Raw genomic sequence first — 12,267 nt, forward strand, 5'->3', positions numbered from 1 at the left:
TCAATTGTAGAATATCTAAATGGTTAAAATAATAGCATTTTCATGGTGTAAGACCTTTTGACTTTTTCCCAGTATTGCTTTCTTGATCTTATCTATTGAGTTGTTGTTGACTCCTCTAGTGCCACTTCTCTGCATCTAGAGTGGTACCTTAGCAGTCAACTAGACAAACAGCATATTGGACAAATAGAAGGAAATTACTGTTGCCTTAGTCAATAACATCCATGATGAAATTTTGCCCTAGTAAAACCAGTGTTCTGCTACCCAGGATTTTTCAGGGAAGTTGCTGAAATATCTTTGTACTGTGTCTGTCCTTAGTTTATTCATGGAAAGAAACAGAAAGACATTCATCTCTCTTAAATGAGAGGCTTTATAATATGAAGTGATTTTTACATATATGATCTTAATATCCCTTATTTTTTCTTAAAGGAATCTGTCACATCATCGACGTGTATCAAAGATAAGGCCATATCCAGATTACTCTTCCTCTTCCTACATTGAAGATTCAATCCACCACACTGACAGCATAGTGAAGAACATTTCTTCTGAACATTCAATGTCCACTACACCGTTGACTTCAGGCGAAAAGAATAGAAATTCCATTAACTACGAGCGGCAACAAGCGCAAGCTCGCATTCCTAGTCCTGAGACGAGTGTCACCAGCCTGTCCACCAATACTACCACCACCAATACAACTGGCCTCACTCCTAGCACTGGCATGACCACCATATCCGAAATGCCTTACCCGGATGAAACAAACTTACATACTACAAATGTCATGCAGCCAGGTGGGCCCACCCCTGTTTGCCTGCAGCTAACAGAGGAGGACTTAGAGACAAATAAATTGGATCCAAAAGAAGTGGATAAGAACCTGAAAGAAAGCTCTGATGAGAATCTGATGGAACATTCACTTAAGCAGTTTAGTGGGCCAGACCCACTCAGCAGCACTAGTTCCAGCTTGCTTTATCCACTGATAAAGCTTGCAGTAGAGGTGACAGGACAACAGGACTTCACACAGGCTGGCAATGGTCAAGCATGTTTGATTCCGGATGTCCCATCCGCTCAGGTCTATCCTCTACCCAAGCAACAGAACCTTCCGAAGAGGCCTACTAGCCTCCCCCTCAACACCAAAAATTCAACAAAGGAGCCACGGTTAAAATTTGGTGGCAAGCACAAATCCAACTTGAAGCAAGTGGAAACAGGCGTTGCCAAGATGAATACTATCAATGCTGCAGAACCTCACGTCGTGACAGTTACCATGAACGGAGTGGCTGGGAGAGGCCACGGCATAAACTCTCACGCTGGCACCGCCCAGTACGCCAATGGCTCGGTGCCGTCTGGCCAGACAACCAGCTCGGTAGCGCAGAGGGCCCAGGAAATGCTTCAGAACCAGTTCAGTGGAGAGGATAGCCGGCTGAATATTAATTCAAGCCCCGATGAGCACGAACCCTTGCTGAGGCGGGAGCAGCAGGTCGGCCACGACGAAGGTGTTCTGGACCGCCTCGTAGACAGGAGGGAGCGGCCGCTGGATAACGGCCGAACAAACGCCAATAACAACAACAGTAACCCGTGTGCAGACACAGCGACAGCCAGTATCCAGAGTGTCGTGAGGAATCCTGGGCAGACCCAGACTAGAAGAGCACAGAGACCTAATTCGCTGGATCTGTCAGCTACAAATAGTTTGGATAGCAGTAGTATGCAGTGTAAGTGCCTACAGGACTTGAACAGTTTCTCTGACACTTTTTTACCTAGTAACTATATATATCTGCTTGAATAGAAATTGCTTCCATCTCTCCTGTCCCTCCTCAAAGCACACTTTTTAAATCCTATATAAATTTAATCTCTGGAGTCAGCACAATTTCAGTCTTTTTGATAAAGTCCTGTCTCCATCATTTCCAGCATCTTAGATCACTATCTTCCTTCCACATACACAGAATAAATGTGTCCCTTTCTAATCCATCTGCTCTTGACTCTAGGTTAACTTTTGTAATTCCTTGCAAGGCCCCTACCTTGGCAGCTTCAAATCATATTGAAAAAGCTTCCTATTCCTTTCTGCAGGGGCACATTATACCTTTTTTCCCTTACTTTTCCTCATTCTCCTAAGAGTAGTCATCTCTAAGATGCATTGATTAAAATAATTTGTTATAATAATTACTTATATACTTCATTACCTTCAAAGCAACTGATTTTACTATATTAGCCCAGATGAACCCCTAGATGAAGGTGTTGTCTTTTTTGCTATCTGAGCTCCAAAAATTATAGCAATTCTTTGTCAGTTTACCATGTGCATATTAAAAATGAATTAAAGTAGTTAGAGAAGGAATGAATTTTAATAAACTGTTTCAGAATAACTACCTTAAGATTTTTATGGCCAAATATCTAAGAGGTTATAATGGGACTCTCCTTTTTACAGTAAAAATGTAATCATATAGTTACAGTTAAGTTAGGTACATCCTTTGTGTATGACTTTGAGCTTGTATGAACTGTTGCAAAGGCCTCCTGCTGTGCATTTTAAAGAGAATATTTATTTCCAGAAACCACTTTAGTCTTTGAAAGGTGCTTGCAAATCTCTTGACTGTGTTTAGACAGATGCTGTGATACTAGTGAAATATAGTGAGGTGCCAGGCACCTTTGGAAATAAAAGGTTTAAAACCAAACCAGAACATATCTTTCAAGAAATGTAGTTGAATATTCAGCAGTGGAATGTTTAAGCCTTCCTTTTAAGTAGGAAACCTTAATTTTTGCCTTAACGTGTTGACATGATTTGAAATCTTATTGAGGTAAAGAAAAAAGATTATTGCTGTGAATTTCTTTAATTGATGGTTAACTTAAAAGAAAGGGTTGTATAAAGGGGTTTTTTTAACAGTCAGATTTTTACTGCTAAAGTTCTATCACAATTAAAGTCGGGTTTGCAGCCCAGCATTCCAAATCCTGACTTAGGACGGAGAAAGGACGATATTGTATTCAGGTTTGCCAGGTGAAGTAGGATTAGGGCACCTAACATTTAATGACGCTATTAGAATTCTAGCCTTTGCTGTCCTTTAGTAGCAACATTCTTTTGTACCTCCCATTACAGGTAATATAAGATACTATGATTGCAAAAGCCCCTCAAATGTCAAATGCTGATTCTCCTGTTTGATGCCAATGTGCGTTCCAGGTAACACAAATTACTTCACTGAAGTAATTTCTGACAGAGAACAGAACCTGATCCCCTGTTTTAATGGCAGCTGTTGCAGTTGATGTATACCTGTCATGCCTCTGCCACACAGTTGCTTCTGTGTGATAAGGTTTTGTTCTGTTTCACATAAGTAACAACCCTGGACTCCAGTGTAATCTTACCTTCCTCATAAAACTATTTTCTACTCTGTTTTGTTTTGGTTTATTTTTGTTTTTATTTGGTGGTTTTTTGTTTTTGTTTTTTTATCTTTTCCTTCAGTAGGTGACTCCTCACAGGATGGCAAGTCGGGCTCAGGAGAGAAGATCAAGAAACGCGTGAAAACCCCGTACTCCCTGAAGCGGTGGCGTCCCTCGACGTGGGTCATCTCCACCGAGCCCCTGCACTGCGAGGTCAACAACAACGGCGGTGACCAGGCAGCCCCCCCCAAATCCAGCACTGCTGTTTACCTCGCCGAAGGAGGCACTGCCACCACAATGGTATCTAAGGACGCAGGGGTGAACTGCCTGTGAAATACTTTAAAAGCCGACAAATGACCTTTTTTTTGCATTATTTGAAACAAACGTGCGGAAGACATTTTAAAAAAACTGCTTTCTCCTCCTGTCAGCAACCCCTACCAAGGACTCGCTTTAAATAGATTTCAGCTATGCAGAAAATTTTTAGCTTATGCTTCCATATTTTTTTATTTTGTTTTATTTTTTGAACGTTTTTGCACTTTTATTTAGTATCGCTAAAGTTAAGTCTGTCTGTTTTGACCACGGAATATATATATGTGTATCAAAAATGTGGTCTCAAAATATTTTTTTAAAAAAAAAGTAACAAAAAAAAGTATTGCTGATAATCAGTTTGGACCAGTTTCTTAAGGTCACTAAGATCATAAGCAGACTATAAGACAGGTTTGACTGCAGTGGTGTCTCGTAACCATGTTTTGATTTCTGTGCACAAGCTAGTCTGTATATTTCTATGTTACAAAGTGTATTCTCTTTTGAACCCCTTATTTTTCTTGTGTCATGTTGAAATGTGCAATAGTCTATAGTTCACAGTATGCTTTATTGAAAAGTGTGTTTCTAAAACTGCCACGTGTTCCCATTTTTGTATCTGTTAATTTTTCCCTGACAGTTGAGCAGTCAGCCGGTCGTGACAGTGAACTTTGCACATTGTAGCCAGCTTGAAGCAGCTGCCTATATCACATTGTGCTCAGAGGTGACAATGCATGAATTTTCCCCAACTTGAAAGGGCTTTTAAAAAGGAACAAAAAAAAAAACCAATCTGAGCTCAGTACCTTTCCTTTGATCCTTCCAAATCAAAATGTGTTTCCTTTATAGTTGTAGATGCCAGCCTGTGAAGTTCTGAATAACAAAATGGTGAACAAATGTAAGGAAACAATGTCAGCCATTTTTTCCATTTTATTTTGTGTGCAGTTTTACCCCCTGTATTTATGTAAACCCTTATTTAGATCACTATTGATGTACATTGGAAAATACCTTTTATTCAGAAATATTAATAACTGTCATACTTAAAAGCTCGAGTGAAGATAGGTTGTGAACTTAGTTTGTTTACACAGAGAAGAAAATCACGAATCTTACTTGGCACAAAACAGTTCTGTGATGAGTCACAAATCTTGCCTGATTTACCTACCTACAGACAGTCTGAGGTAAAAGCAACCTAATTACTTATCCAGGTAGGTGCATCCTAACTGACTCTTGTTGCCAAGTTGAGTTGAAACTCGTCCTCCCTTCAGAGTTCTTAGAGAGCCCCTCATTCATCATGTTAAAATTTATTGCATGCTTTTCAAATTCTTGGGTGTTTGCGGGGGAGGGTTGGGGATTTTTTTTTTCCCCTCTGCGTAGTCCCTTCTATCAGTTTGTATGCACATTGATTTTAGCTGTCAGTGACTGTGAATGTAATATCTATTGAGATAAATTGGTTTTTTCACCATCTCAAGTAATCCTTACCTTTTTTTTTTTTTTTTTTTTTTGAATGATTGGTTTTACTGTCTGTTGAAAGAAAATTAATTTCCTTATTAGTCAGGACCTCCTTCCATCTGAGAAATATTCTTTCTGATTGAAAACACTTCAGTAAAAACTATTTAGATGAAGAAGATGTAACACATCAGTCTTTGGTACCAAGTGAAGTTTTATCACTTTATCCGAAAACTGGTGATGTTCAAAGAAAGAAAATCACTTCAGTCAGCCTGCCAGACTCCTGTGGCAGGATACTGGCAGCAAACAATTGCCTCCCTTAGCCTGTCTCCTTTCAGATGACTGAAACAGATGCTCTCTGCTTTTAAGCTCATTTGTTTCCTTGCTGTTTTATTATTTTCCCCCCCGAGGTAAACTTTGCCAACCTTGTTCTTCTGTATCTGATGATACAACTAGCCTAATACATGCCTTGCTGCATCTGATTCTTGCTGTTCCCCAAAATCCCTTGTTTGTGCTTGATTGCTATGATTTTCTCTTGTAACGCTTCTTAACGTTTCTTAGATTCTCCTAGATATCTCCAAGAGATAGCTCTGTAAATCCAGACTTTGATTAAGTGTAGTTGTAGAAATACAAGCCAAGAGGCACATTTCAGGCTCCTGATGTTCTTTAAGCTCCAGTTCAAGTAGTACCTCTCGTCTCTGAGGCGTAATTATGTTATCCCCCTGTATAAATACACAGTTATATCTCCCCTCTTCAGAAATACAGCCTTCCTCTGGTTTGACTTTTAATTCACTCTCCGGCTTTCCATCTGCTGCAATCTCACATCCCAGATGTTGAAAACCTGCCAGTTGCTCAGCTGGGTTTCAAGACCTGAATCAGAATTTCTGGCATTCTGATCATAATGCTCACTGTGGTTTTCTTCTCTTCTGGCCTCCTTGGAGTCTCCCTTTGCAGTGCTCTGTGCTGTTTAGTGCTGAGCACTGTGTTATGCCTGTTGAAGATTCTTCACTCCTTTCCCAGTGACTTTTGCTTTGCTTTGCATGTATCATCCATCACCATTTCAGAATATGGGCGGAAAAGAGTATTCAGGACTCTCTTGTCTAACTGAAAACACTCTGGGGAGAGAAAAGTTACTTCTCTGACTGCTGCTTCTTTTTGCTAAGACAGATTTGCACCCATCTTTTCTAGCCTTTCTTTGCAGGCCAAGCCTTTGTAAGAAATCCAACTTTTTTGTGATCAATGCAATCAGAATCATTTTAATATGAGATGAAAGTGTTCTGCAGTTTTCCTTAAACATTCTTGAAGCAAACAATGCTTTTTTTCCCCCTTTTATCTATTCCTACTATTTGTATGCCTCTGGGATGAATTATTATCAGTAGCATGTATTCGCTTTGTAGTCTGCCATGCATTAATATAATTTACAATGTGTGATAGAAAAATGTACTTTATCACAAAATACCCTATAGATTAAATGGGGGAAAAACTATTTATTTTTAAATGTCAGTCAAAACAAACTCTTAAGCAGGTACCAAAATACTGTAATTCTGCACAGCTAGATGAGACCAGATTAGCAGTTTGGTTTTAATGCTTAATTTAGTAATGACTTTTTTTTTTTTGGTCACAGTACATAATCCAATCTCCATAGAGTACTTTCTCTGTAAGTTAAATGATAGTGGATTGTATCTCATACCACAGGGAATCATCCTTAACCAAACAAAATACATGCAAGAGAGAGAATTCTACAGACCAAACACAGGGATGGTTGATAAATGTACTATAGACAAGGGAGACAAATGCGAGTTATTTCCCTGTAGTTTATTATTTTGTTTTTATTTGTGTTTTAAGACAAAAACAGGATAATGATAAAAGTTGATAATTTTCTATCAGTTTCTCATGTATATTGCAAACAAGATAAATATAGCAAACAAAAATAGAATGATAGTGTAAATACCTATGAATTGTGTCAAATAGGCAACAATAGAATATTTGTTATGGTAATTTATAACAGATAATTCAAGTAAAATGATAGAGCAAACATTTGTGATGTTTGTATATATAAGACAAAATCCAGAATCTTACTGGTTATAGAAAACGACTTACTAGTAGAAACCAGAAGAGTTGTTTAGGTTAATGCATTGTCTCTTGTTCTGTTTCCTATAACAAAGATAGTCACAAACATAACATGGTTTTTACAATGTGAATTCTAATCATTTGACCAGACACGTCTCATAGTCAGGTCTGTTTCCTTCTAAATTGATATTTACAAGTCGTGTTATTTGCAACACTTCCCCTGAATTTGTTTATAACGCTTAATAGCTTCATGTGCTAAGCAGTTAATATTAACAAGGCCTTTTGTGAAGCCCCAAGATGCACTTAAATTTCACAGCTAAAGCAAAGGGATTCCTAACTTAAAAGAAAATCATCTGATGGTGTCATAATTAGAATATTCTCAGAAACAAACAACATTTCCATTTGTGTTTTGCTCTCTTAGTGCTGCCCATTTGTGTCTTATTTTCCTATAGAAAACGATGTACTTTTCAAAGGCAACACATTTTGATTTTTTCAGTGCACTGGGCACAAAACAATGCAAGATAGATGCTGGCAAGTTTCAGGAAACAAGCAACAAAAAAACCTCACCTTATATGTTTAGAAAGTACATATCCTCCCACCTGTCAACTTTCTCTAAATGAAATCTATAATCCTATCTGCCTCAGGAGAATAAGGAAGTTGTTTAATTATGTGGAATAGATTATTGGCCCAAATTTAGTAATAGTGAATTCTTACTTTAAAAAATATGTATGTATACATTGTATATGCTGTAGGTTCAGCATATTTTTCTGTAATGATATTCCTTTTTAAAATATTTTTAAAAATCTACTTAACATTACTACATCTATGTTCAGATTATCATTTTCTTTCATGAAAAATATTCAGAAGTTCATAGTCATTCTGCTATTGAAATATTACTATGAATGTTTCTGGCCTAATTAGGGAGAATTTTAAAATTCACATATTTAATCAGTACAGGAGACATTAATTATGCTGTAATTTTTACTTGTGTAAAAATGATGGCATTGCTGAAACAGGCTGGTTTCAATAGTAATTGCCAAGCACAGTAGCATATACACGACCTGCTGCCTAACTGGAAAAATTTGTAGCAGCTCATCAAAGTAAATTGAAATTGCATTGATTAGTCTATGAAAGTTGGATTATAGACTGGGCAACTTAGTATTTTGTATGAATTTGGATTATTTGAACTTTTCTGTCTGGTCTCCCACTCCTCATTTTAACAGGTAAATATATTAACCTTGTTTTTAAAATGTGCTCATTATTCTTTGTTCAACTTTAAGCCTTTCATCAATGAAAACTATACGTATTGCAGTGAAGCCAGATATATATTTTTTATGTAAACTACTCCTTATGTATTTAGATGCATATGTATGTTGTGCATGAGTTACAGCATCAGATGGTAGCAGTGGTAGCAAATATAATTTTTTTCACATGCCATTTTAAAATTGTCTTTAGTGCATCACAGTAAAGTTGGGATCAGACTGTGACATACAGTCCAGTAGTTCAAATCTCCCATGACAGGCTTGTCACTGATTGTTTAGGTGGAATGGATTTATGAGAGGGAGAGAAACCTGGGAATGCACAGGACAAGTTTTATCTGAAGCTGAGTAATTTAAGGTACCTCTCTGAAAGATCAAAAGTAACCCAGAACACTTAACACATAATTTTTACAAGGCTTTTTTATGTAGTAGCTATAGCTATGTGTGTGGTTGCTATTTAAACATAGTGTTTTAGTCCATTAAATCCAATTACATTTTAAGCTTCTATATTGTCATATAAAACTGTAGCTGTAGAAGTACATCCCTTTTTGATCTCGCCCACCTCCCTGGTGGGTTCAGTTTTGATGTGAAATAGTGACAAATCAGATTTCTCACTTTGAGGTTTCTTCTGCACTGAGTAAAATTGGTAGCAGAACTTCCATTTCTGCAGATAACAGATGCAGGTGCTCCTGCAAATCCAGATGAGCATCATGTTCAGCACAAGTGTATCTGAGGGAATGGGCACCCGCTTGGCTCAGGGTTGAGTCAGTGCCCTTGGAATCAAAGAGGAGTCTGCTGTTGATTGTGGGCAGACAAGGGGTGTGTCCTGCTGGCTGGGGTGTTAAACACTTCTGGGGAGGATTAGCCCTGGGAAAGCTGACGTGGAATGTGGGAGCGCGTGGATGAGCCCTGGCTCCCCACACCTTGCTGGGTGTTTGCTCGTGGGGTTTCCAGGCTGCCAGGCTGGCTCGGCACAGTGCAGCTGTGGTTATTGTCCACCGGAGGAACTGCGTCGGGGCAGGGGGAGTGGAAGGTTTCAAGATAATTTCTCATTTACACCAGTTCCTTTAGTGTGTATCTGGGCTCCACACAGGTCTGTTTTAGTGGTGCGTTACTGACACAAATTACTTTTTATGGCCATTTCTCTTTATTTCACTGTGATTTAATATACACATGTGCATAATAATCAGGAACTAGTTGCAGTTATGTTACTTTATAATGTAACTGTCAGATATTTTTAAAAGCCTGTTGATCAGCGACTGTTTAAATTTGCAAGTCACTCAGTTGGTTACCTTCAATGCACACACCGTGCTTCAACAGCGCAGTAACTGTCACACGAAGGAAGGATTTATTCCTGGTCCTTGCAGTCTTCTGCAGGTGTATCACAGGAGCCTCCACCCATCCAGGTCACAGCATCTCGCCTGGTAACTATTTTAAAGCAGAAATAATTAGCCTTTATAACTTCCTAGTTACAAAGTCTCCCCAAAGTCAATTTTTATAGCCCACTCACTTGTTTTTAAGACAGCAAAAATGTGTGAGGTTTATTTCTAGAGCACTTGATTCACTTTTTTTTTTTTTTTTGTGCTTCAGAACTGTATCATGAAGTATCACACTTCAGCCTTGTTTATTCAGAAGGAAAGAAAATAGTTAATGTTTCTGTAGTTTGTAAGAAGTCACAAGAACAAACAGGCAAGTCCAAGTTATAGCTGACTCATTTGTCACTTTCGAATTTCCTGATTGGTGACTCTACTCTCTCTTTCACGCTGTTGAAATGTATTTAAAACTGTTTGTATGTAATGTTCTTGTCTGCTTTTTGTCTCTAGAGGAAAGCGTGCTCTATTCACATTTATATAAGCTGGAATCACATTTTACCATTGCTGTTGATTATTCCCCCCCCCAAATGCAGTATAAGAGGAAAATGAACATGGCAAGGACCGCTTTCTAGGGTTTGGTCTTCTGTAGAAGCTGAAATATGGAGCTGTGAAACTGCCATTTTCTGTATGAAAGACTGTCAAGAGAGCATTACTTTCTGAGCGAGCTTTTCTGGGGGAAGAGGGGGAGAAATCCTAGACTATGGAGTCTCATCAGAACCCTTTCGTTAACGGGTATTTTTTGGTTTTCCTCTCAAACACTGAGGAAATATCATGTATGAATTTATAAATAATTGCTTTCAGTTATTTCTTTTGTATAAGCTGCCCAATACCCTTGCTATGCTGTATAAGTTGTGTTTCATGGAACAGTGTGAGTATGAAATAAAAAGCTAATTTTTGGTTTTTAATCATCTGTGGATGCCACTATGAAAGCTGACATTGTTAAAGCCACTACAGAGTTTTCTATGAATACTTGTAAGAATTGTTTTGTTATATATAAACCTAAATAAAGAGATTGTATTGATACAGAGACATTGGATAAGAACATTTAAAAGGCTATTCTTTGGGCCTAAAAGAAAAGGCTTGCTGTAAAATGGTGCATTATTCCATTTATTAAAGATCATATTAATGACAAAAAGCACTGTCTTTTGTGCATTTTTCACGTTATTATTGGCCATGAATACTGAGATGTGCTCCCAGGAACGAGAGGGCTGCAATAATGCAGTGCCTCTGCTCGCTTCCCTGCCTTTTCTCGCTGATCAGCCAGCTCAGGTACTTGTATTGGAACTGAACACAGTTTTGGAGGTGTTTCAAAGCAGCAGGCCTTGCATGACCTCCTATCACACTTCATCTGCCTGCTAAGTGTTTAAATAAAATAAAAAATAGTAATAAAAAAAAACCCAACAGAAGAAACAGGAGAAAGAGGCGTTAAACTGAATAGTTTTCTCCTTCAGTTTTGGTTGAGTGGCACTTGGGGAGAGCGCAGGATTGATGGCAGCCAGGTATGTGGGAGGAACACGGCAAGCATTGACCTCTGCAGGTGGGACAGGAATTAAAAGAGAAACGCCTTATCCTTCCCACACAAACGATTGCACTTTCTCCTCCCCATGAAGAGGCAATGTCCTGGCATTCTTACAAGCAGGAGCTTTTGCAGCCCAGAGCTGCTTTCCTATCCAACAGAACTAAAAGAGATGGATTCAGATAGTAGAAGGATGCTGCAAATTTCCACCAACTGGCACTTTCCACTATACACAGATTGGTGGGATCCATTCTGCAGCTCAGTTGCTTTGTTGGTTTTGTCTCTCCTCCTCACTTAATTCTTATTAATGTATTTTTCTCTATCCACAGTGATGATTTTTGCAGGCCAAAAAAAGAAATTATACAAGTCTTACACCTCTGTGGCCAAAGAACTAACTCCAAAATGCAAGGAAAGAAGGGAGACAGTGAGGAGCTTAATTTCTTGCTGTCATAAGTAAGGAGGAAGCAACAAACTGAGGCAAGTAGTGTGTGGTTAACTATCTGCTTGTATGGCAAATCACCCCAGCCCCACAAGTACAGTGGGGGATATTTGTTTCAGGCATCAGCAACGCAGTGAACTGGCTGCAGGGAGGGACTGTGGCAAGCCCCACTTCCCCTGCAAGCAGGAGGCACACTGAGAGTGGGGGACAGCATAACAAAAAGAGCAGACACGTCCCCAAAAGCAATTATCATTCTTTGCTGACAGTAAAAGCACCCAAGTCCTGCCCTACCCCAGCAGGTGTGGCTGAGCCTTGTCCTCGGGGCATTGGAGAAGCCTTGACTCAGCCCTGCAGCAACAAAATGTCACTGGGTGCATGAGCTACTCAGGCCTAAGAAATAGTCTCCTCATAGTGTTCCCTGAATGACCTCATACACTCACCTCTGCCAGCTCTCTCCTGCAGAAATAACAACCACTTTTATTCGGCTTTTGCTTTGCTAATGGGAAATGAAAGTAA

At 39.0% G+C, this 12,267-nt stretch overlaps 1 protein-coding gene across 4 annotated transcripts in view; it reads left to right on the forward strand.

The window, feature by feature from the left end:
• The window catches only part of BMPR2 (bone morphogenetic protein receptor type 2), a 108,256-nt gene extending 97,325 nt beyond the window's left edge, over window positions 1-10,931 (forward strand). The window contains exons 12-14 of one of the 4 annotated variants that reach the window (XM_050340622.1): window positions 427-1,700; window positions 3,074-3,154; window positions 3,434-3,580. In XM_050340622.1, coding sequence (XP_050196579.1) covers window positions 427-1,700; window positions 3,074-3,123 — 1,324 coding nt within the window. In that variant the 3' untranslated portion in view covers window positions 3,124-3,154; window positions 3,434-3,580. Of the gene's footprint in view, window positions 1-426; window positions 1,701-3,073; window positions 3,155-3,433 lie in introns of all 4 variants that reach the window. The other 3 variants (XM_050340624.1, XM_050340621.1, XM_050340620.1) reach the window with 3 other exon arrangements.
• Window positions 10,932-12,267: the final 1,336 nt, after the last annotated feature.

The sequence above is a fragment of the Myiozetetes cayanensis genome, unplaced genomic scaffold, assembly GCF_022539395.1.
Source record: "Myiozetetes cayanensis isolate MyiCay16 unplaced genomic scaffold, myiCay2020 scf9, whole genome shotgun sequence".
Taxonomy (NCBI): Eukaryota; Metazoa; Chordata; class Aves; order Passeriformes; family Tyrannidae; genus Myiozetetes; species Myiozetetes cayanensis.